General features: G+C 50.2%; 1 protein-coding gene across 1 annotated transcript in view; it reads left to right on the forward strand.

Annotated features, from left to right (window-relative positions):
• The window catches only part of LDLRAD3 (low density lipoprotein receptor class A domain containing 3), a 217,981-nt gene that overhangs the window by 110,902 nt on the left and 83,663 nt on the right, over positions 1 to 23,416 (forward strand). Inside the window, exon 4 of the mRNA XM_082748976.1 lies at positions 8,252 to 8,386. Coding sequence (XP_082605102.1) covers positions 8,252 to 8,386 — 135 coding nt within the window. The remainder of the gene's footprint in view (positions 1 to 8,251; positions 8,387 to 23,416) is intronic.

A 23,416-nucleotide genomic window follows, 5' to 3' on the forward strand; every position in this document is an offset into this window, starting at 1 on the left:
CGTCCTAAACTGTGTTTCTTCCATGGCTGACAAATTCTTCCTGTCCCCCCCGACCAGCTGCCTGGGTTCGCCAGTGTATCTGTGGTTTTTGTTCATAGAGCCCCTCGGCGCTACCTTAGTCCCGTGTCGGCCAGATTCGATGCTCTCTTTCCTCGGCAGCATCCTCAAGGAGCCAGGCCTGCGTCAGATGAGCTGGGGGAGAAGAGCTTCTCAGTAACGGGACTCTTCCGCCCAGTGCTCCAAAGCCCCCTCATCAATGTCTCCTTAAAGACACCTTCCATCTGCTTAAATGACCTGCAGCCTTGGGAAAACACCCCTGGTTTCCCAGGGCTGGGCTGGCTCATTCGCCTGCGTGTTCACACACCATCTTGGGGCTTCTCCAAACCAATGTCACCAACAGAGAGACCTCCCCAAGCACCCTGTCAAAGAGTAATTCCTTCCCGCCCAGTCTCCCACTCTGTCTCTTCCCCCTGCCTCACTGTTCTTAGTCCGCTTTATGTTTATTCCTTGTCTTCCCGGCCACACTATGACCTTGTGAGATGGTATTGTTGTCAGGTTCACGGCTGGAGTCCCAGGGCCAAGTATGGAGTCGGGCTCAGACCTTAGCCTGCCGTATATGTGTGTGGAAGAAATCACACTTCCCATGCTTTCCCTTCATGGCAAATTGACCTGCCTGTCTCCCCATTAAAGGCAAGAGTCCACAGGAAATGTCTGTTGAATGAGGGGGCCAAGCAGCTAATCGAACGAAGGGTTAAAGCAGGAAAAGAGGCCGTCAAGATGTATTCCTAACCCACGGACATCTTGATCCTCTTCTGGGTCTCAGATGGATACCCAGAGGGCGTGTGTAGACCGTGCATTGCTCATGCACCCCAGCTCCCGCCTCCTTTCAGATTCTCCTCTTCTCCCCACGATTTCTGTGCCAGACCTGTGCGAGATACGGCAAAGGACATGCGGATGGGTCAGATACAGGACTGTGGCGTTGTTGAGATTACACTCCAGCAAGAGAGACAGAGATACTCACATCCAAATACGGGGTTGGCTGTTGGGAGTGCTGTGGGAGCCAGTGAGTGGGGAGATGGTTTCCTTCTGGGCTCCTCAGTGGGAGCTGTTGAAGGGGATGGACCTAGGTGGATGGGCACCATTAAAAGCTGGCCTTACAGTTCCACAGGGGGTGTTCAGGCTAAGGGCCCAGGCAGTGGCTGGGGGGATGCAAACTGCAGGGTGCAGAAGCCACTCCGTTGAGGACTGCGGAGCGCTCACGATGCATGTGGCACATTTCTATATGCTTTGCATGTATAATTTCATTTGAGGTTGGTAATGTTATTACCCATCCCCAAAAGGTTTTATTTATGTATTTGAGAGAGAGCAAGCCCACACAAGCAAGAAGGAAGGGGAGAGGGAGAAGCAGACTCCCCGCTGAACAGGGAGCCCGATGCAGGGCTTGATCCCAGCACCCTGGGATCATGACCTGAGCCGAGAGGGCAGGTCACGCCACCCAAGCACCCCTGGAGATTGTATTTTATACCTAACGAGGAGCGCTTGAACCTGAGCTGAGTGCAGGGTGAGGAGAGGGAGAAGGTCAAATGTGGTTGGAGTCTGAAGAGCTGGGACAGGGTGGTCCCTTTACCAGGAGTGGAGGCACAAGAACAAGAGAGGCAAAGTCATCCGTTTCTGACATGCAGGGTGTGAGGTGAGAGGTATTCAGGCCACAGTGTCCTGGGGAGTCAGGGGAGTGATGTTTATCACAAGAGGGAAGGTCTGGGAAGCCATCCATGGGAAGGCGGTGATTGAAGCAGTGAATTTGGACACAAGGCAGGCATGGGTGTTGGACAGGAGGTGGGCATGGCCAGGAAGCCTTTATAGGGAGGAAGAAACAAACTGTCACCAGCAATGAATCAGAATTCTGCCACTGGCACCCAGTGGACCCAAGAGGGGTTTTGAAAATTCAAGTCCTCCAAGCCCTTAGAGACTCCGCGGGACTGAGGACTCTGCCTCCTGCCTCTGGCCCAGAGTGGTGAGCCCTTCTCCTCGTGCAGACTCAGAAGAGGGGCTCGCTCCAGACCGTGGCCACACGTGAGCCACGCTGGCCCGATGGCCCGATGGGCTTGCTGGGAGAGGCCTTGTGGAGCAGACTCGGAAAGGCAGGCAAGAACTCGCAGCCCACGGCAGCCAGGACACCTCTTTCAAGGTCGGGGCTGTGAGCGTTTTCCCGCACAAAGGGAGTTGTGCTTGTGAATGGGACAGTCGACTTGCGGAGGGGCTCAGGGCCCTCCATGCTGGAACAGAGGAAGGCTCCGGGCAGCTCCGTCTCCCCCAGCTGCCTGGTTTCCAGGGAAATTGGAGCTGGAAAGCAGAGCTCTCCCTGGAGGCCGTGAGGTTGGGCTGCCGGTTGGGCGGCTGGGTGAGGAAGTGAGCAGTAACCTCCTGGGGATGGGGAGCAGATGGGAAGCGAGCGAGCTGGTGATGGGGAGTTTCTCCTTGATGTGTTTTATGAAGAACCCTTTGAGGTGGAAGAGGGGCCGACTTCACAGACTTTAAATGGATTAAAGGAGACATTTCCTACATCCTGCTGGAGACAGATTGCTTCATTTCCTGTCTTGAAGCCGGTCAGCTGCTTTTGGGCAGCCGCAGTGGACCCTGGGTCCTTCTCCTTCAGATGTGGTTGGAGTAAACACTGCCAGTTGAATTAACCACGGAGCTTAACCTTAACTCCTTCCTCTCTCCCCCCTGGCAGGGAGAGACGCGCTCTCTTTCCTGAGGATTGTGGGCTGGGAAACAGATCTTCAGATCCCTGTGTTTGTTGTGCTAATAATAACCGAGGAGCTTTTGAGTATGCTGTTGAGTTTTTGAAATCGACTCTACAGACAATCTTCTCCATCTTTATGGAGATCAGTCAGTCTAGTCTAGATCAGTCTTTCTAGTTAACCGAGTAAAGTAATAACATTTTTTGGTGACGGGCAAACCTTTCCAAAAACAGAGGAGACATAACATCCTAATGTAGGAAGTATCTCCTGCTCGGTTTATGAGTTCTGCATTGAGCAGTTACTCTTTTAGGGTCCTGGGTAGGGTTCCATGGGACTACAGGAGCCTAAAGACTCGACCCCTGTCCGCCCAGAGCCTCCTGGGTTGGTCCACTGTTGTCCTGGGCACGCTAACCTTCAAGTTGGCTAAGCCTGGCCAACAGGTTCAGAGGCCTTCGAAGAAATATAGTGAAACTTCGGGGTAGTGGGGTGCTCCCCTCTGGTTAAGCAAGTCTGCCCAATAGCTGGCCACATTTATGGCTTCGAGGACCGTGGTTGACAGGGATCTCTCTGGGAAGTGTGGCATCCTGATTTTTTCAGTGTTTACCTTCATGGGCAACAGTTCGGGGCCATTCTTAGGAATGTGCATTTTTAGACAAGGCTGTAATACAGGGCTGCTTTTGGCCCCTTTTAGAGCCCCCTGGTTTCTTTTGAAACTATCTTAAGCTTCTCTGCTTTTGGAATTGTTAAGGCAGCTTTTTATAGCTCTTCTGTCTCCCGCCGCAGCTATCTGCCTTCCTCTCTTGCCGGCGGTTGGTCTGCGGAGTGACAGGCAGCATCTCTCCCGCCTGATTTGCTGTGGCCATGGGAATGGGCATGCAGACCTTGCTGGAATTTATGTAGATGGGGAATCAGCAGATCCTGAGGGAGGTGAAGGCTCCAGGACCCTTCCAGAAGGAAGCTCCCCACCCTCAAAGGGCATGCACGTGGCTTTTTTCCCCCGGCTTGCTGCTGGGTTGGGGGAGTGTTCCTGTGGCCTCCTCTGTCTCTGTTTCTCTGTCCTCCCACTCCCGTCCCCCATGTTGGGTGGTGGTGAGGATCTGCTGTTTTATGAGGCGCTCTTGGAATCAGGAGCTACCCCAGGTGTGGTTGAGCGCCAGCCTGGGCCTGGGTCGTCTGAGCAACTGGCCATCGAAGTGGGGAGGATACTAAAACAGGGGTTTGCGGGCCAGATGGCATTTTGTGCGGGAAGAGTAAAGGAAAGGGAAAGAAGTGATCCCTGAAACATTTCTGCCCCGTGAGGCACTTCAGATTTTTTTAGTGAAAACTTTCAGACATACTGAAAAGGCAGAGTAGAATTAAATGAACACCTTTGTCCCCAACACCCCGCTTTTTTTTTGTTTTTGTTTTTGTTTTTTAAATTTTATTTGTTTGAGAAAGAGAGTGCACCAGCAGGGGGAACGGCAGAGGGAGAGGGAGAAGCAGGCTTCCCGAGGAGCAGGGATTCCCATGATCCCAGGACCCTGGGATCATGACCTGAGCTGAAGGCAGATGCTTAACTGACTGAGCCACTCAGGTGCCCGCCTCGTCGCCTCCCCCCACTGCCCACAACTGCCAACACACTTTTAAAAATCACATTACCAGGGTGCCTCAGTGGCTCAAGTCATTTGAGCGGCTGAGTTGTTTTCCGCTCAGGTCATGATCATCAGAGTTGCGAGATTGAGCCCCATGTCTGGGGTTCTGTGCTCAGCGGGGAGCCTGCTCTGCAGGACTGGGGGCGATTCTCTCCCTCTGCCCCTTCCTCTCCTCTCTTGCTCTCTCAAATAAATAAATAAATCTTTTCAAAAAATCACATTGCCTGTTGTTATATTGTTATAATTATATTAATTATAGTTAATAATAACTTTATTGTTAATAATATAATAATGTTATAACTATAGCTGTAACTGATAACACTATATTGTATACTTAAAAGTTGCTGAGAGAGTAGATCTTAAAAGTTCTCATCACAAGAAAAAAAATTTGTAACTACATGTGCTGATGAATGTCAACTAGACTTACTGTGGTGTTCATTTCACAATGTACAGAATGTTGGATCATTACTTTGTACACCTGAGACTAATATAATGTTATACGCCAGTTTTACCTCAGTTAAAAAAATTATGTTCCCATTTTGCCTTATTTGCTTTAGATTTTTAAAATACAATGTTACTAGATATCATTGGAGATTCACAGTATATACCCCTTCCCAGATTCTGTCCTCCTCCCTTCTCTCCGGAGGCATCTGCTGTCCTGAACTTACTTCACTCCCGTACTATCATAGGAGTGATATTTATTTATCTTGACTCTAGTTCATTGATTTTTGGGGTTTTCTTTGGGTTGATAGGTTTTCTACTACTCTTCATCGGAGGTCGGCAAACTATGGGTCCTGGGCCAAATTTGGCCTACCCCCAGTTTTTTAAATAAAGTTTTATTGAAACACAGTCGTTCCCTTTGTTTATGGATTTTCTGTGGCTGCTTTGCATCACCACGGCAAAAGCTGAGTAGTCCTGATAGAGACAAAGGCAGAATGGTTGGCAAAGCCTTAAAAATTTACTAGCTGGCCCTTAAAAATTTACTAGCTGGTCATTTCTCATTTTTTTTATAATTTTACAAACAGGACTTCAGTAAACATTTTGTTCCTTCAGGATTCTCCCTGGAGTGTGTAGCTGGAAGCGAAATTGCTGGGCTGGAGGGCATGGGCACCTTTTTTATTGGGCATTACTAAATTGGTCTCTGAGGTGGATCCCCCGATCTGCACTCCCCACCGGTCGTCCCTGGGACCGTCTCTCCCTACACATCCTGGCCAACAATCTGGTATTTTAAGACCTGAAGTTTGGCCCGTCTGCTGTGGTGGGAGTGGTGCTTCATTACCAATGGCAACTGCCGTTTTTTCCAGTTGTTATGGACCATTTGCCATTCCTCTTGTGGCCACTGCCTGATGGTATCCTTTGCCCATTTTCGACTGAGTTGTTTGCCTTCTTCCTCTTGCGTTCTGAGCGATCTTCATATAACATGGCTGCTAGTCCGCTTGGTTATATGCATTAAAGCCAGTCTGTTTATTTGGTCTTCAGTGGGTCTGGATTCTTTACTGGAGCTGTGTTTTGAGGTATCGTCAGTATTACTTCATCTTAATGATGTATGTGATTTGTCTAGACATGTTCACGCACACGCATACATGTGATGTATATGTGTACACGTGTGTGTGCATGCGTACACAGATGACTTCGTTTCCTTGGGTGAGTGTGCAGAGCTGAAAAGGTGTGAGGCTGAAGAAAAGTAGGTAGATTCCAGCCCTGTCAGCAAGGTTGATTGAGCACAGATCCCCCCACCAGGGCGCTCACGTACGTGTGCGACCACCCCATCCTGGAGTAATTAGAGAGCCTTTCCGAGGCTGTCTGTCGGAACGAGCCGATTGCTGCTGACACTTGGGCTGCTAGCACGTGACCCACAAGGTCTCAGGGCAGCTGAAGGCCACCACCACAGGATGCCAGAGGGTTTGGAGAGCTGCCCTGGACAGAAACCGAACGTGATTTGTGGTTTGAGCCTCCCCATTTTGGTTTTGGCTGAAATCAGACCTTGGTTTCTTTCTGATCAAATTGAACCATCCTCTGGCCCACGGTGATTGAAATAATTAAAACTTACATTTTCAGGCCAGACCACTTTGAGGTGACTTTACACTGGTCCATTATCTTCAAAACTGAGAGCACTGGCTTCTGCATCCCTCTGCCTCCTCTGACCTTTCAAGCCAAACTTTCTGAGTTAAATAGTTAAAGATAGTAAAAAAAAAACAAAAAATCCCAGAAAACCTCCGCAGTCCTTTGGGTTTCTGAAGCCCTGTGAAGTCTTCAGCCCTTTGCAGCCTCCATCTGTGTGTATTTTAACAATAGCTCAGTGAAGCGTGTGGGGAAGGTTTATTATAAATGCCATCTTGCAGTGGGGTCCGCTGAGGGACACCACAGCTGACTTGCCCCTGATTCTATTGCAATATCCGTGCTGGGCCTGGCGCCCCAACTGGTGCTTTTCCCACCACATGCAGTGCAAGTGTGGACTCACTCATTCCCCACAGCCAGTACGTCCCCTCATCATCCCTGTCCCCAGTATCGTCCTCTGTATTGCCTTTGCAGGGAGGGCTGTGCTCATGGGACCGAGACAGACATAGCTAGGGAAGTGTGCCAGACATTGTCGGAGCGTGTGCCGGGAGTCAGATTTTGCACTGCACGTTTGCTCACATGTCATCTCATCTGATGGGCAAATTAATGCTCTAAGCGGGGCTGGCTTCACGGGCCTGTCACCTGCGCAGATACACGGGGCCCAGGCTCCGCTTGGAAGGGCTCCGGGCTTGCCCGTATGCCATTCTTGAATTTGTAATTTTTGAACAGCTAACCCTACCTTTTCGGTCTGCACCAGGCCCCACAACTTGCATAGCCAGTTCAAGCTATAGGCAAAGACGCCGAGGCTCAAAGAGGTGAAGTAATTTGCACGGGATTACACAGCTCATAACCAGCAGAGCTGGGATTGGACTGCTTGCCACTTTGCTACTTCATTTATTGAAAGTAGAGCTCAGGAGTGAGCCTTGTTTGAATTGCACTGCAGGGAACACGGGAACAAGGTAAATTGTGCTGTGGAAATAACTTATCTATGGAGATTTGCTTGTGTGTTGTTAAGTAGCTCTTTGTGTTGACCTCACACTGGCCAACACTTGCCCCTCTCTTCCTTGAGGGGAGGGACCATGCCTGTCATTGCTTTTGAGGTTCTGAAAGTGCCTAGAACAGGGAGCCAGACAGGGGTGCCTCTCAGGCTGACCAAGTGCTTAAATGGGCTTCTTTGATTGCAAAGAAATGGAGACCACTGAGTTTACTGAGTTTATTGTGTTTCCTGAGTTTACTGGGGTGAGCCGTGAAGATATCTGAAGGATTAAGAGACCAGTCCATAGTTCTAGAACCAGAAGAATCCATTACAGCTCTTGGACCAGATCATGCCATCACCCCCTGGGTAGCAGAGGTTCATGGATTCCCCGACTCAGCTCCTCCTTGTGGCTTTGCTTCTCTGTGCAATGTACACTCCCAGCCATTTCACTTGTGACTCTCACAGGAGATGCTGGTTTTGCCCCAGGCCTTTCAGAGGCAGCTGAGCCACCTGGAAGTTAGCTGTGCAGAGTGAGGCATTGCCTTCTGGCCACATTGGTGTGCTTACAGGGCACTGCCTGGTGACTTGGGAGAAGGAGCTTTTAGAATGGGGCAGGGTAGGTCCTATCCTCATTGGCTGGCCAATTTTCCCAGGATGGTCTTTGAGTTCACCCTCTTAGAAGATGAGCTCACTGCTTCCTGAACAGGGCACACTCTGGCTGAAGAAGGTTCTCGGGGTTCCCGTGAGCTCACTGCTTCCTGAGCAGGACACACTCCTGGTTCTGGGAGTTTTCCCTGGGACTTGCTGGCCTCCTTGGTGACCTCTCTGTTTTCTCTTCATAGCGGCCAACCCTCTGCTTTGCTCCACCGCCCGCTACCACTGCAAGAACGGCCTCTGCATTGACAAGAGCTTCATCTGCGATGGGCAAAATAACTGTCAAGACAACAGCGACGAAGAGAGCTGTGAAAGCTCTCAAGGTAGGAAGCCTCCAAAGCTTTAAAAAAAATAATTGCCTCTCCACACCACAGTAACACCAAAAGGAAGAAAACAGCAGGAATGCCCCCTCCAAATACAACAGCCACATTAACGTCTGCCTTTTACCCTGCAGGCCCTGTAAACAAGCTTTTACTGGTAAAGCACCTTACCGTTTTGGATTTCGTATTTCTCCTGTATTTGTTTTCACTTCAAAACTGTAATTCACCCCTGCTGGGTTGCATACGGCCATGGTTTTCTAGACTGTTGCATTGTTGGGGGCCACCAGGATTGTCTCCTTTCCCTGCATCCCTTCTTCAGGATATATTCTGCAGAGTGGGACATCTGCACAGTTCATGGCTTACACCCCCACACGCAGCTGTTGGAAACAATATTTTCTTTTCTTTACAGTGAGTGCTAGCATTGTCTGTGCCTGTCAGTTTCACCTTTGTATCCAGGGTAGTCACTGCTGTTCTGTTTTTTTTTTTCTGTTTTTACTAATTTAGTAGTCATAGAATGATTGCTCCTCAAATGCTTTAATTTGCATTTCTCTGATTATGAGCAGAGTCAACATTTTCCCCCGTGTGTTTGTTTACTACTTTGTTCCCTCTTATGTGAATTGCCTGCTCTATCAGGACTCGATCTCAGAGGAATTTTGTGGAATCTGAAGGGATGCGGTTGGAGGGGAGGGGGCTGGAAAGGCGAGCTTTTTAGGGAGACCAGAAGGATACAGCAGGTTCGTATCCCTCCTCTGTCAAAACTGATCAGGCACTTTTCTTTACTCATTGACTCTAATGGTAATCACATTTTTTCAGTGATTAAAAAATATAGAGATTTAAAAGTGCACATCCATATTAAGGCGTTGTAAAAAGCACATATCTCTAATGCAAACTGGTATGATCTGTGCACAGTCACTACTTCTTTCACTTCATAGTCTGTTGCTGTGATTCGCCCACATTATTGATTGCTGGTAGAGTTTATGTGTTTAGACTGTGATTCGGTGTTCTGCTGTGTGTACCACAGTTTGTAGATTGAATAAAATTGTAAACCAGAAAAGCAGGAGATATGGGGCTAACTGGTTAGCTCATAGGTTGGGAGGCAGGATAGATGGAATAAGCTCAGTGAAGTTACAAGTAAGTCCTTTTCAAAGTCCTGGCCTTTATTTTGGCTGATGTTTATTATGTTATTAAAAATGAATGAATGGGTGAATGTGAATGGGTCATGTGGAGGCCATAGGGGAGGGTAGGTCACACATCAAGGATTATGACCAGTGCAAGTCTGTATGCCTGAGGTGCATAGATAAGAAAAGACAAAATGCTTATCAACATAGATTTTTGCCAAAATTTGTGCAGAGGACGGCTCTGGGAGGTGAGTCTTGGTAGAGTTTATGTGTTTAGACTGTGATTCGGTGACAGAATTAACTTCTGATTATCCTCGTGTAGAAAATCTTGTCCGTGAGTTTTCCCTTCACCAGTGATTCTCAAAGTATAATCCTGAGACCAGCATCACCAACATCATGTGGGAACTCTTTGGAAATACAGAGCTCAGGCTGCATCCCAGACCAGCATAATCAACCCAGGAAGGGGGCCCAGGGCTTTGTTGTAACAAGCCCTCCAAGTGATTCAAATACACAGTAATCCTGAGAACCACTGTTTCATACAAACTTTAGAGAGGTTTCTAATCTTGCTGTAATGCCTGGGGATTTATTTATTTTTTTCTTTTTTAGAGAGAGAGCACACAAGCGAGTGGGGGTGGGAGTGGAGAGAGTGGGTGAGAGAGAATCTCAAGCAGGCTCTCTGCTGTGTGGACCCCAGTGCAGGGCTCGACCTCACAACTCTGAGATCATGACCTGAGCCAAAATCGAGAGCTGGATGCTTTACCAACTGAGCTACCCAGGAGCCCCAGGAAGCTGTGTTTAATTAGTACCTTATGTGGTATTGTAGCGTATATGTGTTTAAGTTATGCAAGTTCAAGTATCCATAATCTATTAAAATAATAAGTATTTTGCTGTTGTTTTAACAGAATCGATGATTCTGTTGTTCCCTCAGTGGGAATCCAGACCTGCTGGCTGCTTGGCCAGTCCGCAGTGCTGCGTTCCTCCTACAATGTGAGCATCCTACTGCTCTGGGTGTGATTCTAGCACCAAAAGGTATGCTTTTCTCCATCATGTAGTTCCTAAATGCAAACTGGCTCCTCGTTTTGGTGCTTGAACAAAGGATTACCGGGGTACCGGTGCTGGAGGCAGACCTGATTCATACTGGGGTTTGGAGAGACTGAGTTTCATGCAGTGTCTTCTTGAAGAATTTCAGAGGCATCTTGACTAGACAAAACACGGTCTTATACAGCACAGGGTTTGGCCCATTGGCGTCCTAGTAACCGTGAACACTGAACAAGTCTTACACCAGACGCTGTGCTCAGCACCTTCTGCCTGTGAGCTCATTTAGTCAGAAAATATCCTATCTGCTTCTGCTGGGCTTCCAGCCCTTGAAAAATGCGTCTTTGCTTTCACTTGATGTGGGAAAAGAAAATTATATTTTATAATGTTTATTTGGATGGAGTGGAGAGAACTGGCCCAAAGACAGGAAATAGGGTGCTTGAAATACTTTTCTTCCGACTCAGTGGGGGTATGAAAAAGCACTTTAGAGACACCAGCTGTGTGTGCCTCTCCTCCTCTTCTGACTCGTCCTGATTTAGTTCCCTTCTTTCTCCTTGGCCTTCAAAACTAACAACAGACTGTCAGGACTTGGAAGTGGGAGTGGACCGTGAAAGTGCAACCATTACCATGCCTTTCTGTTCCATCCGGGATATAGTAGAGATCAAAGAACACTGTCGTGCAATGGATTTTTAATTGGGGATTCATTGATTGGAGACACAGCCTATTCGACAGGTTAATTCCAAAAGCAGGCTTGCATGTGGCTTTTCTGTTTTTTAGGAACACAGCTGGGAGTCAGCAGGTACTGCTGGGCAGATGTAGGGTGTGGCCAGGACTCAGGTAGCCTCAAAGATGTTGGAATCAATCCTAATTCAACCAATGGATTCTTTCAAACTTTGGATAAATGCCCGAATGGGGCAGGCATCCTGCAGTGATCCTCACCCCCTGGGGTTCAGGCCCCAGGATCGTCCCATCCTTTGAATGGGATCAAGACCTTGTGACTTGTGTGTGTTTTTTTTCCAAATTGTGGCAAAATACACATAATGTCAATTTACTACCTTAACCATTTTTAAATGTGTAGTTCAGTGGAGTTAAGTATATTCACGTTGTTCTGCAACCCATCTCCAGAACTTTTTCATCTTGCAAGACTGAAGCTCTGTCCCCCATTAAACAGCTCCCTGTTCTCCACTCCAACCCCCGATGACCACCATTCAACTTTCCGTTTCTGTGAATTTGACTCTGTGATAACGCAGTAAGTGGAATCGTACAGTATTTGTCATTTTGTGTCTGGCTTCATTCACTTAGCGGAACGTCCTCAAGGTTCATGCATGCTATAACGTGTGTCAGGATTTTCCTCCTTTTTAAGGAAGTCTGGATAATACTCCATCGTATGTCAGTACCACAGTTTGTTCATTCATTCACCCGCTGATGGACATTTGGGTTGCTTCTACCTTTTGGCTGCTGTGAACTTGGGTGAAGAGATGGCAGACTCCGTTTTAGTCAAGTAACGGCACAGTTGATTGCCACTTCCAAGATTAGATCAGAAAAGACTCTGGTGTCTGTTACGCTTATGTGGATGGAAGCCGGCTGCCATCTTGCAAGCTGCCTTGTGGAGAGGCTCCCATGGCAAGGAACCGGGTAGGGCTCTGATCCAAAGCCAGGGAGGACCTGAGACCTGTCAGTGACTGCCTGAAGGAGCTTGCAAGTGGCTCCTCGCCCAGCCCAGCCTTGAGCTGTCTGTAGCGCTGACACGCACCTGGACCGTAACCTTGTAAGAAGCCTTGAGCCAGAGCTAAGCCACTTCTGGGATTTCGACCCCATGGAAACGGGCAGATAACATGTATTTGGGTTTTTAAGCCTATGCATTTTGGAGTAATTTGTTATACAGTAATGAATAACTAATAAAATGAATACCTTTTAAGTGGGTCCCCATTCTGATTGCTGACATCACAGAGAGCTTCTGAAGACTCAGGTGACGGTGAGAGGGCTGGGCCTGGGAACGCAGATGCATAGCCATCACTCTGTGCACTGAGTAAATGGCAGGTACCGGCGTAAACATGGTACCTGTATTTTTCTATCCGGTGCTGCAGAGTTCCTGGAGGAGAAGGTACTCTCCCAGAAAATGACCCCCATTTCTGCACACAGAGCTCGAGGAGCACACAGGTTGTTCATGGTTCTCCTCTGTCCGCGTAGCGAGTAAATGCTGAACCCAGGATGGCAACAAATGCACATTCTTTCTGTCACCTTGTGACACGACCATCTGGTTATCCCTCGCGGAGGGCCAGGAGCTCCAGGTGGTCCGTGCACGCCCAGCCCTCTGTCCTGTGAGCTCCAGGGGAGCGCTTCATTCGAACGCTGGCCCATTTCCCCTCGGTTTGTACTCAGCCTTTCCTTTCAGGGGGGAAGACTAATGACGCCTGTCTGCCTTCCCACTCCGTGAGAAATGCTGGAGAGTTAAGCATTTCTAAAGAAGCCACCAATGCCAGGAGAGTTAATTGAGAATTTTGGCAATTGGGTTGCAGTTTCTTTATCTTGCCTGCTGTATCCTGGTGATAACGCTCAAGGAGAATTTGGAAGGCTGGTCGAGAGGTTTGGCACCTCCCCAGAAGCGAACAGTGACAGCTTTGTCCTGTTTCTTCCTTAGAAGTGTGTTTGCGTGTGTGTGTTTGTGAGAGAGAGAGAGAGAGAGAGAGAGAGAAATTGAAGGAGGGAGGGAAAGAGTGAGAGAGAGCCAACAAGCAAACCGTACTGGTGTTCTGTCAGTGGACATGTCCTGGGGTACCTCCATGGGCCGGGCCTTGAGCTGCATACAGAGGGTACAGTAATGACCTTGGTCTCTCTTGAATTGTGTTCTGTCCCCAAAATTCTTACATTGAAGTCCTAATCGCCCCCTCGTGCCTCAGGATGTGACCTTCTTTGGAAATAGGGTCAGTGCAGATGTAATTAGTTAAGATAAGGTCCTGCCGGAGTCAGGTGGGCCTCTAATCCAGGCTTACTGGTGCCCTTATGAAAAAGGACACATTTAGACACAGACACACAGGGAGAACACCATGTGAACCTGAAGGCAGAAACTGGGGGGTGCTCCATCCATGAGTCGGAGAACTCCAGAGATTGTCAGGAAGCCAGCCCCAGCCAGGGGAGGAGGCATCGAACAGATCCTCCTTCCAGCCCTCAGACGGAGGCAGCCCTGCCGCCATCCAGGCCCCCGGCCTGTGAGACGATAAATCTCTGCTGGTGAAGCCATCCGGGGTATGGTGTGCTCGGCTCGCAGCAGCCCTGGCAGACCCCTCCGGCCCCCAGGAAGCCACACTCGGGCAGGGCACAGCTGTGCACTGTGTGTGTCCGACCAACAAAGATGAGAGGTGCTGGAGAGTGACCAGAGTCCCGGGGCTGAGAGAGAAGTGAGAGCCTATGGCATGTGGAGGGGACGATGGCTGAGAATGGATCCTCGGGGGTGCGGGGAGGTGCTGCTCTGCCTGGTCTTTGGGGTCACAGGGTTGCGCCTGGCAAAGTGGACGTCTCCCAGCTTGTATTTCGAGATGCTTGTCTCCCGGCCAGGGTGTAAGGCAGGCCTCGGTAACTCCACATTCACGGCCGTGCTGGAGCTGGAGACAGCGAGGCAGCGCCCCTCCTGGGGTCTGACCGAGGCCATCAGCACCTCGCCTCCCAGGCCCCTGAGGATAGTTGCACTCGTGTCTTTCCCCGGCTGGTCCCAGTGCCCCAGCCAACCTGAATCCGCCAGCAGCTGCCTCTGGTTGAGAGCTGGAGCCCAGGGTTCCAGTGAATAAATACGCAGCCCCAAGAAGGAAGAATTAGGGATGGTGATTGCAGCTTACCCTCCCCTCTTGAATAAACACCCCAAAGAATGCCGGAGAGCCGAGGGAATGCAATGAGAGGAAACCAAGAGACTGAGCAGCCAAAGATCGTTTCTAGAGACATCGTGGAGGGCACGAGATGGGAGATTACTAGTTTTTAATGGTAATTTTTTAGGCATGAATGGAAAAGACCTTATGTATTTAAAAAGATGGTGGTCTGGATTTAGGGGATTGAACCCAAAACGTCGCAGCCTCCAATTCGATGGGCAGTCAGGATTGACTATGAAACTTGGACCACCAAGTGCTGCCAAGAGCGACATTAGAGAGGCCCTAGGAGAGAGCCATCACCGCAAAAGAACGCACTGGGCTTTGCTTAGCATGAAGCGGCTGGAGGTAACTCTTCATGGCAGGATTGTGGGAGCCTTTTTTTCCCTCTTTTAATTAGAGAGTTTGAGAGCCCAGCTGGGCTAGGAAAGGCAGAGACACTGACTTCACTGGGAGGATGAGAGACGTTAGTGGCCGCCTCTCCGTGCCTGTGGGGTTTTCGTCTTCATGAGTATTTGCGTCATGCAAGCTTCCTTTCCTTGAACCAGTGCAGCAGGAACTTGAGGACGTCTGAGCTGTCCCTCATTGAGAAGCAAGTCGGAGCCACCCTCCTGTCAAGGCTGTAATTGCTTCCTGATCTTGTCAGCCCCCCGGGGGTAATCTCCAGAGCCGTGTCTTGAGGCTCCCCCCCTTGCTCACGCACGTCCCCCCTTCTCTTAGCTCTCCTGGCTTCTGGCTCCCATCTGTCCGTCTGTCCCACCCTCTCCTTGGCACGTGGGGACGTCCGGCTGGACCCCTGAGACGGTAGACCCCGTGTGCAGCTCGCTGCTTGGTTGTGCAGGGGACTTCTCTCTGTCCTGCCCGCGGACAGCTTGTGGCCCTCCGTTCCCTTCCCCCCACCCCTTCCCCCAGCACGCCATTACTTCGCTAACTCCTCTTGATACTCCTGCCCGCAAACCCTGCGGGGAGGGCCTCCTGCTGTCTGGCCCCACCCAGGTTCTGGAAGAAACACACAGCTAGACGAGATTAAAATTGCTCCCAGTCTGCAAGGGGGAGACAGAAGGCCCTACAGATAATTACCCGAGAATGTGATAAATGCCACAGCAGATGACTGAGTGGCACCCTGTGGGAGACATGAGGGCATGACTGGGACAGTGAGAAATGACAGCTTCACTGGAGGAGTATGGCAGGACTGCAGAGAAGTCTCTGCACTGTCTTTAAGGATAAATAAAAATGGACCCCGAAACAAGCAGGAGGCCAGGCATCCGGCCAGAGGGGGTAGGGCAGGAGCTAAGTGTGCATATGTATGTGGCGGGGTGGGGGGGTGCGTGGCGGGGCAGGAAGCTGTCAGGGTGGGTTGGAGCTGGCCTGTGGAGACCCGCTCCCTGCATGCTTCGCTGGGAAGGTGGGGCAGAGGAAGACCATCAGAGGAAATGAGGTTCTCATCTCCGGTAAGGGAATTCCTAGGAGGGGCCAGTTTTCATTGCAGACAAGGAGAATTCTGATTCTCTGTGGCTCTTTCTCCGGCTCTGCTGTCCCTCCAAGCAAAAGTCTGATCAAGACTTGGGAAACTATAAATGAGACTGTAGAGTAATAGATTCTGTGAACTCCCCAGGATGAGAATTGTTTGGGAGGGTCGATGACCGTGGGCTGGAAGTTCCCCATCCCCTCCCCGTGACTGATAGCTTGAGCGCCCTTCTCGGGTTGTTCAGTCCTGTGGTCATTTTCTTCTTTGGCCTCAGTCTGGCTACCTGGGAACCCTGGCGTGGGAGAAGTGGAAATGTGCCCCGATGTTGCAAATCTCTTATCACGTTCTCCCAGATCTTCCTGGAGGATCTCTTTCTCATTTCCTCCTTGTTGCTGTCTGAAAACCCAGCAGGTATCAGTCCCGTTAATCGGTGGTTCTGAAATGCTACAAAGTGACCCATAACCATGTTCTGCTTCCCTGAGTTTTCTTCCGTGAGATCTTGTCCCTTCTGTAATTGCATGAGGTGCTCAGATAGTCCCCTTCTATGGAAGGTCTTCAGCAAAGGGCACTCTGCTGGGTGCTGCGAGATGTCAGGAGAATTCCTGGGAGCTGCTCCAGCAGCTTAGTTGAGAGACCAGCCAGGAATGCACAGCCAACACTACCAACTTGAACAATGTTGCATGAACCCTTGCATTGGAAGAGTCTGAATTAATGTGCTCTGTGTTCTGGATACCAACATACGTTAGATAGATCGTGTTAGCTGCCGTGACCTTAGCTCCTTCCCGACTGTGTACTCCACTCCCGACCTTTGGAAGGACCAGCCCTTCGTGCTCCCAAACTGTCCCTAACCGCCTAAGCCACTATGGACCCAGTGAGGCGTGGACACGTGACCCAAGGTCAGTCTGTTCGTGGGCCGGGCAGCAGCAAATCGGAATGTTTCCTTCAGACTGTCAGCCTTAAGAGGCTGAGCAAACATGGAGGGACAGGGCCACATGGAAGCCACAGCTGTGAAGGGTGGAATTCAAAGTAGGGGGTGCATGTCTGTCTGGAGGACCCGTCTAAGAGGCCACAGGTGGTGGCCCCCCAGAGAGAGAAGGAGACAGTGTTGGCTTTATCCTGTAGGGCCCCCCAGTTCTCAGCCCTGGTTCCCATGTGGCCCAAGCCTCTGTCTCCCAGCCTAAACCTTCCCTTCTGCGTGAGCTGTGATAAGCATCGTCAGCCATTCCCCGAGTCATGGGAGGCAGATGTTTCGTACTCAAACAGGCAGGAGGGAATGGGAAGCTGGGAGAGGCAGAGAAAAGAAGGAAGCGTGCAAATGCTTTGGGGACCTTTAGCATCAGCATCCAATGTTTCTTCTCTGATTTTTTTCCAACAAGAGGTTCTTAGTTTGGAAGACCTGTGATGGTCCGGGGACTCGGTATTAGCTAGGAGACTGGCTAAGTACGGTAGCTAAAATAAGGTGGAAGTGATACTTTCAGTTAAGTGCCTTAAGTAAGAGGAAATCTCTCACACACTATACCCCAGCGATGACAGCCTGGGCCAACAGGGCGCTCTGCCCTCCTCAGTGCTCCCAAAGTTGCTCCAGTGACCACAGATTTCCAGGCATCAGAAAGAAGGAAAGAAGGAGCGCACGAGGACCGGCCGCTTCATCTTTATTCATAGTCTGGTGACCTCAGCTTAGTCCCCTGCCCACAGCTGGCTGCACGGGAGGCTGGGCATGCCTTCTTCATCGCCGTGGGCGCTCACCGGCCCGGCTAAAACTCCGCAGTATATGTTCGGAGAGGCAGGAGAGGAGCGAGCGGGTGCTTGCGGAGGGGGTGGTGAGCCTGTGTCTGCTACAGGCTCTTGTAAACTGAGCCAGGAGATCGAGGCGGCTTTGTGCCCTGTGGCTTTGGGCCTGGCCACCACAAGACCCCAGACTCATCGGAGTGGCATTAGGGCTTTGCTTCCTGGACCTCTCAACCAAACGAGCCCGAGTGTCCCGGGGCAGCCCCTTTCCGTCCGGGTGCCTAATTGGAAAGGCGCTTGATGTGCTTGTTTCTTCTTTCATGGACTCCTTTATTGTAAACCTGTCGTGTGACCCTCTGAGAGCCCCAGCTTTTACCTTGATCTCGGAGTTTGATCAAGGTGATAGTTAGTCTTCAAATGACAGGAACCTGACTTGTCGTTTGCTTTTTCCGCAGAAGCCGGTGGGCCTCAGATCTGGCTCACTCTGCATCTGAAGGAAATCTCCAAGGACAGATGCTTTGTCCTCACTAGCTGATTTGTTAGGCAGCCTTTCCCTTGTGGCTCAGAACGTTTTATTTATTCATTTTTCTGACTGTTCTGGTCTACCAGTGCCTGCCTGCTTCCCTTCTGGAAATACGCTGTGTCTGTGGGGAAGTGACCCTATGGGGCTTCCCTCCCCACGGCACATCTCTGCGCTGTCCACAGTTAATTACTTCTCCTTCTCTTTCTCCCAACCTCGGTGTGGCCATTTTAAAGTATGTCCATAAATTCTTTGCCATTTCTCTCATAAGAGCTGGAGCCCCTGTCCCTTCCCCTGGACAGTGGGCCAGCGTTTGGGGCTATTTTTTCTAACAGCATGATAAAAGTGATGCTCTGTGACTTCCACGGCTAGGAAAGGAAGGGAATGCAGCTTCTTCCTTGCTCTCTGGAAGAGTCCCTCTTGAAAGCTTCAGCTGCCTTGTAAACAGCCCATCTGCCCTCCGGCTGCCATATTGTAAGGAAGCCCAAATCAGTCTACACAGAGAGACCATGGGGAGGCCCATGGAGAGAGAGCGGTGTCTGGGCAGCCCCCTTACCTGAGACCTCACGCCAGCTACTGCTCGTTTCCTGAATTCCTGAGCCACGGAAGCTCTGAGAGAGAATAAAAGCCGTTAAATTTGAGGATGATTTGTTACACAGCAGTAGCTCATTGGAACCCCATTCCATCAGAAGTTTCTCTCTGAGCTGTTGACTTGAGCTGCTAATTGGTTCAAACCCTTCACTGGGCCCCTCAGTTTCTAGGAGAGCTTTCACATGGTCCTTGTGTTTCTGAGCGTGCTCTCGAATATGCTGTCACACACGTAGGCCAGAAAGGCTGCTGGCCCCCAGAATCAGCTGTGGCCTATTACAGTTGCACGAAGTTGTTCCTGGTCACCCCGCTGTCCCATCCCCCGGGGGTAATCATACGTCAAGTGTGATCTGTGGAGGGTGTGTCATGTGCTTCTCCTGGAGGCTTGAGTCCTAATCCCTGAGCCACAGAAACCTGGGGGACCTTTATTTTCCTTGGCCAGCCCTGGGCTAGGCACAGAGGAGACAGAGAACATTAGATGGGAGAAAGTAAAAACAAACAAAAACAAAGAAATCCATGAGGTTTTGGGTGTGAATTTTAGGACCAAGACCTCTCTGTCAGTCACGTAGCAACTCTCCCAGACGCATTCGTCATACAACAAACACATGAAGAGCTCAGACTCTGCACAGGGTCAGGCCGCGGCTGTCCCTGCTAGTAGCTCTGTGGCTTTGGACAAGTGACTTAACCACTCTGAGCCTCTTCAACACCAAGGTGACAAGGCCTGCCCCCAGGATTGCTAGACAGAAAAGTGAGAGAAGGCTGCTGAGCACTTAGCTCCGAGGAAGGTGTTCCTAAGTGTGGATTCCATTCCCGATGGGCCCGTGGCTCCCCTTGATAACCAACCAGCATGTAGCTGCCAGCTGAGCCTTTCCCTCTCTGGAGGAACACTAAACATGGAAGCATCACATGACCTCTCCAGGATGTTCTGTCTCTGCCGGCTTATAAGTTTTTTTTTTTTCCTTCCTGCCTCCCAGCAAGGAGCCAGGCCACAGGCTTGGTTCCATCTGGCATCTTACTTCCTGGCCTGACAAAAGTGGAAAGAGCCATGGAACATTCCAGAGAGTGAATGTTCAGGTATAGGAGGGGGTGGAGCTGACCTTCTACCGGCGAGGCAGAGGGACTCATGAGGCCTCTGTTGTCCAGAGTGTCTCCGTGATAACGTTTCTGCGGCTGTGTCCTTGGAGAAACTGTCTTATTGGTAAGTAACAGAAGTGACTCTCACATCCGCCTTTGTTCACTCAGCAAATATTACTGAATCTTGGGTACCTGAAATGCACCACGGAGTACGAAAGACCCCTGCATTACGTGGTTCTCTCCATTTCTGTGGACCGGCACCCGTTTAAAAGCCATGTGTAAATCTCGATTCGTGTGGAGGACATTTACTTTGATCATTCAGGAGCAAGAACAAAGATTTGCCTTCTGGTTGCAAGAGTGATCTTTTAAGCAAAAGTAGTGAGATAGAATCTGAAAGAAAGGGGAGGGGGAAAAAGTCTCGGGAGTCACTCATCATCCATTCTAGACGATCACACTCTGAGACGTTTGGCAAAGACAAGTCACCTCAGACTAATTTATGGCGTGTTTTCTATTAGAATTGCAAAATTCGCGCGGAGGGTGTTCAAGTGTGGCTGCACATCCTATCTGATACAGGCTATATTTAAAGCTGGAATACGAACTGGAACGTGAAACAAAAACTAGAAGGGACTATACTAATGTGCAGGGTGCTCAGCTAAACTGGCTTCTCTTGTCTTCTTTTCTTGTTTCCATCCTTGCTCCTTAGTATTTTTCATTAAAAGGACTTTGTTTACACTTTGCAATATCAGGGCCCCCTGATATTTGTTCTCAGTTTTGTTGTTCTCAGCCCTCCTCTCATTTCCCAGCATAGGGTACCCCGGCCATAGATAGGTTTTTGTTGTTGTTGTTGTTTTGTTTTACATATTTTCTCCAAACAAGTCCTTTATCAGTTCTACAATTTGCAGATATTTTCTCCCATTCTGTGGGTTTTCTTTTCCACTCCCTTAATGGTGTCTCCTGCAGCACAGAAGTTTTTAATTTTGGTAAAGTCCAGTGCACGTGTTTTTTCTTTTGTTGTTTGTGCTTTTGATATCAGATCTCATGAGTCACTGCCTAATCCAAGGTGCCAAAGACTTACTCCCACTTTTTTTTTTTTCCCTAAGCGTTTTATCGTCCTGGCTCTTAACGTTGAGGTCTCCGATGCATTTTGAGTCTGTTTTTATGTGTGGTGTGAGGGAGGGGTCCAGCTTCGTTCCTTCGCCCCTTTTGTTGCAGAGACTGTTCTTCCTCTGCTGAAATTGTCTTCGTACCCTCGTCTGCTTTGCTTTTAATAAATACACGACCTGGACTCCCTGAGCTGTATTTCGAGTCCGGGGACAAATTCCCAAGTAGCATGTGACAGCCCTTGCCTTTCTAGGGATTTATATTCAGAAAGAAGAAAAAGCTGTGTGATGATACAGCAAACTTTTTTTTTTTTTTAAAGTGGTCAGATCCTCCCTCATCGGATGATTTCGTAACCACTTTCTTCTCCTTCATAAAGGTGCTGTAGTCGCCTTTGCCAGAAGAGTAGTAGTTTTTACTCCATAGGTGGTGGTGGTTGTCACCACAGTTGCGGTAAGTGGGGTCTGTCCTGTGAGCGTTTGCTGTGTGCTAGGCATTTCTCTGGAAGCTCTGTGTGTGTCGTCCATTTAAACCGTGAGAACCCCATGAGGCAGTGACTGTTACCTCCATTTTATCCGTGGGGACAGTGGGGCCCAGAGAGGTTGTTAGCTCATTTGCTCTGGGTCAGTCAGCTGATGGGTGAAGGTCAGATATGAACCCACCAGCCCAGCTGCAGACAGCAGCACACACTTTGACTCCTTCCGAGGGAGGCCATCGTGCCTCTCCCGTTCACTGTCCTGTGCCCGCTACCCAGCACGTAGTTGGCACTTGGTGACCCTTGGCTGGATACACAAAGGGATGGAATGATTAGACGCCTAGAGGAGCAATCCAGACAGAAGAGCAGTGGTCGGGGGAAGGGGGGATTGATTGATTGATTGATTGATTGATGGGAGCAAATTAGAGGGGAGAGATCGTAGAGCTGGCCTAAGTGAGCATGCTGCCGGAGCCAGGGGCATGCCCAGGGAAAGGGATCACCACCTCACTTTGGGAGGAAGGGAGGAGGAGGGATGGGTGGTGTAGCGCAGGGGTAAGGGTGAGGTGCAGAGGCTGCTGCCCATGGCACAGTCTACACAGGAAAAGCATGGATGTGCCATCAAGAGGCACATACCAGGCGTCCGACGGCCTTGTGGACAGGGTGCTGGCCTGGGAGCCCTGCTTCCAGAGTGGACAGCTGACCAGCAGGGCCTCACTGTGAATGGGAGGAAGGGGTGTGGCACGGGGATCCCATGATTATCGTTCTGGGGAAGAACTGCCAGTAGTGGAATTCCGGCGACGTGGTCTCTCCCAGCAGCGCTCCAGCAGGGGAGCAGCCTCTTGCAAACGCTGGAAGCGGGATGGGTCGGCAGAGGTGAGTCAGGCTCGGAATGCGGAGCTCCTGTGCTTCTCTCTGAGGTTGGAAGCCGAAAAATTACCTCCAGCCTGCAGGGCCGAGGGCACACCAGTGTGAGAGCGCAGCCAAGCCTGGAGACCCTGCCCCCAGCAGCCTGCCCCTGCGAACCCGTGAAGAGAGCAGGGGTCCCTAGTCCCAGTGCCAGTCAGGCAGCGGCACTTTCTACCTTACCGGAATCTGCTGAAGAGGTTCCTCCTGTTATTAGGATGCCTGTTTCACAGGGAAGGAAAATGAGGTTAGAGAGATTATGGGACTTGCATAAGGTCACTGTGGTGGTTGAATGTATGTGTCCCTTCAGCTGGGCTGAGGATGACCAGAGAATTGGAACAATTCTGGGTTTGTGTGCGGGGCTTGTTTTGGGAAGAGATTAGCGTTGGACCAGTAGAGGGAGTAGAGCAGATGGCCCTTCCTGGGGCAGGTGGGTCTCATCCGATTCACTGAAGACGAAAAGACAGGGGAAGGGCAGCTTCCCTCACTCCACTTGAGCCGAGACATCCGTCTTCTGTCTTCAGACTTCTGGAGCTCCCAGTCCTTGGGCTTTTGAACTCAGTCAGGGACCTACGCCCTCGGCTCCCTGGTTCCCAGACCATTGGTTCCAGTGGGGACTACTCCATCTGCTTCCCTGGGCCTCCTGCCTGCAGAGGGCGGGTCATGGGATGTCTCAGGCCTCCAGAATCCCCGGAGCCAGTTCTCCATAGTATAAATATCTATCTATGTCTGTCTGTCCATCCATCTGTCCATCTGTCTATCTATCTGGTGTCCTATTGGTTCTGGTCCTCTAGAAAACCCTGGCTGTCCAGTCATCCAGCAAATGACAGAGCCTGATTTGAACCCACATTCTTGTGACCTCGGAGCTGAAGCTCTTTGCTACTACTGTCTAAAGACACGATCTTTGCCCCTAGGCTCTTGCCCTTTGGTTTGGGTGACCAGGTGAACAAACAGAAAACAACGACGGAGCCAGTGACGGGATCTGGGTGAACCGCTTGGGGTTGCTGTTCCCAGGGGAGCTGTGGCCAAGAAAACGGAGGCTTGGCATGTGGAAGAGAATGGAACGGGCTTGTTCTGCATGGTTGGGGGTTAAGCTCTGATGGAAGCCGCCTCTCCAAGACTCCGTTTTTTTCTCTGAGAAATGAGGACCAGACCCTTCTCCTCATTTA

This window comes from Mustela nivalis (assembly GCF_964662115.1).
Source record: "Mustela nivalis genome assembly, chromosome: 9".
Classification (NCBI taxonomy): Eukaryota; Metazoa; Chordata; class Mammalia; order Carnivora; family Mustelidae; genus Mustela; species Mustela nivalis.